The sequence below is a fragment of the Suillus paluster genome (genome assembly GCF_016628075.1).
Source record: "Suillus paluster strain FC165 chromosome Unknown EDB91scaffold_101, whole genome shotgun sequence".
NCBI lineage: Eukaryota > Fungi > Basidiomycota > Agaricomycetes > Boletales > Suillaceae > Suillus > Suillus paluster.
The window spans coordinates 5,068-6,631 of NW_024537661.1; the positions used below are offsets into that span (position 1 = coordinate 5,068).

The 1,564-nt window shown below is 48.0% G+C and overlaps 1 protein-coding gene across 1 annotated transcript; it reads left to right on the forward strand.

Moving 5' to 3' along the window:
• Positions 1–286: 286 nt before the first annotated feature.
• On the forward strand, positions 287–1,291 carry EDB91DRAFT_1339588 (uncharacterized protein; the record flags this gene model as incomplete). The annotated part of the gene is made up of 3 exons (XM_041325677.1): positions 287–789; positions 845–939; positions 990–1,291. The coding sequence occupies exons 1-3, from the start codon at positions 383–385 to the stop codon at positions 1,289–1,291; spliced, it is 804 nt and encodes a 267-aa protein (XP_041171497.1). The 5' UTR covers positions 287–382.
• Positions 1,292–1,564: the final 273 nt, after the last annotated feature.

Sequence of the window (1,564 nt, forward strand, 5' to 3'; positions counted from 1 at the left end):
TGATTCATCGTATCGTCACTTGAAGTACTTGGTGTTCCATTCTGATCCATCATAGACGCTCGGGTTGTTTTATCATCACTCTGCATTCAGAGCACCAGTGGGGCCTTCCCACCGGTACAAAGGATATAACTCATCATAGTTGTCAACGATACCAGCGGAGTCTGAGGTGGGAATATATTCGGCAGATGCAACAGCCTTATCCTCACGTGTTGAGCGACCCACCAATTAGTAGTGGTACTCAAAACAACTTTTGAAACTCTTGAAACTTCACTTAAACACCGGCTAAACGCTTTCAACTCGCGGCTAAACGGCTTCAAAAACTTCGGCCGATGCACAGCGATTGAAAGTCAGGCCGGCATCGCTCGGCGGAGTTTTAATAACTATGCCTCCTTCTCATCAACGTGTCTGTCGTTCTGCACGCCTCAAAACCAACCCTCTAGTGCACTGCTCGACGGCGATGGGTGATGAAACTTCAAACTCTCGAGGATCGCTCAAAGCGCCTCCAGAGCAATCTGCACCCCGCCTAACTATTCAGTGGCAGAGCGACCACGCTCTCACTGATCTACTTGTTACTTATCTTACTACGCACCCCGCTGACTGCAGGATTCTATTCTACTCTGATGGGAAGAAAGCGATGTCTACTGCTGATGACGGTCCCTCAGGCTCGGACAAAGGACAGATTTACGGTACCCTGGCCAAACTAATCTTCACAAATCACCCCAAGTATGGTTATGCATACTCCGTCAATGCAAAAAAAATCCGCGATGCAGTCTGCAACCGCATTGGAACGTGAGCACTTTCATTTTTTTTGTTCCGTTGATAAAAAATATTAAAATTCATCCAGTCTCAGGGGTAAATACAAGAAAATCAAGGCGTCTTTTGACAGCACAGGCGCTGGTGTGATACCAGCTGAGGGCACGCAAATGAGAAACTTATTGGGTGAGTCTTTGGTCCTGAGTTTCCGGTCCTCGGCTGATCAGTTGTTGTAGATGTGGCGCTGGCAGAGCTCCCATGGTACACGGAATTAGATGCCATTTGGCATGCTAATCCGTCCATGGCCACGAAAACCTACTTGTCAAAACCCGGTGTCGATCACGCCGGCGCCTTATATTCCCTGATTCAATCACGTGGTGGGGGCGGTCCCCCCATGCAGTTTGACGCGCACCCAGATGCACAGCATGTATATCCTGGCGCCAACACTCAGCCACCTCCTCACGCATATCCCGAGCACAACACCTATCCTTCCAGCACTCTGCCCCCACATTACGGCCAACAATACTATCTGTTATGACCAACGTCCCTTAACCTAACTAGTAGGTGTCTGGAGTTTGGATCACACCACAGGACTCGTCTGAAGAAGGATAAAGCAAGGATAGATTTGAGAGGGAACGTCTAGGCCTACGATAGCGTAAGAACAAAGAGGTTAAGTCTAAGGAGTACTACTGACTACGACCTAAACTATATACTACTCTCTAGGCGGAGATATCTGAGTATGAAAGGTTGTGATATATCTATATACGGTCATAACATTGCACCTAGGGTATAGGGCGTCTTATCAACCAAT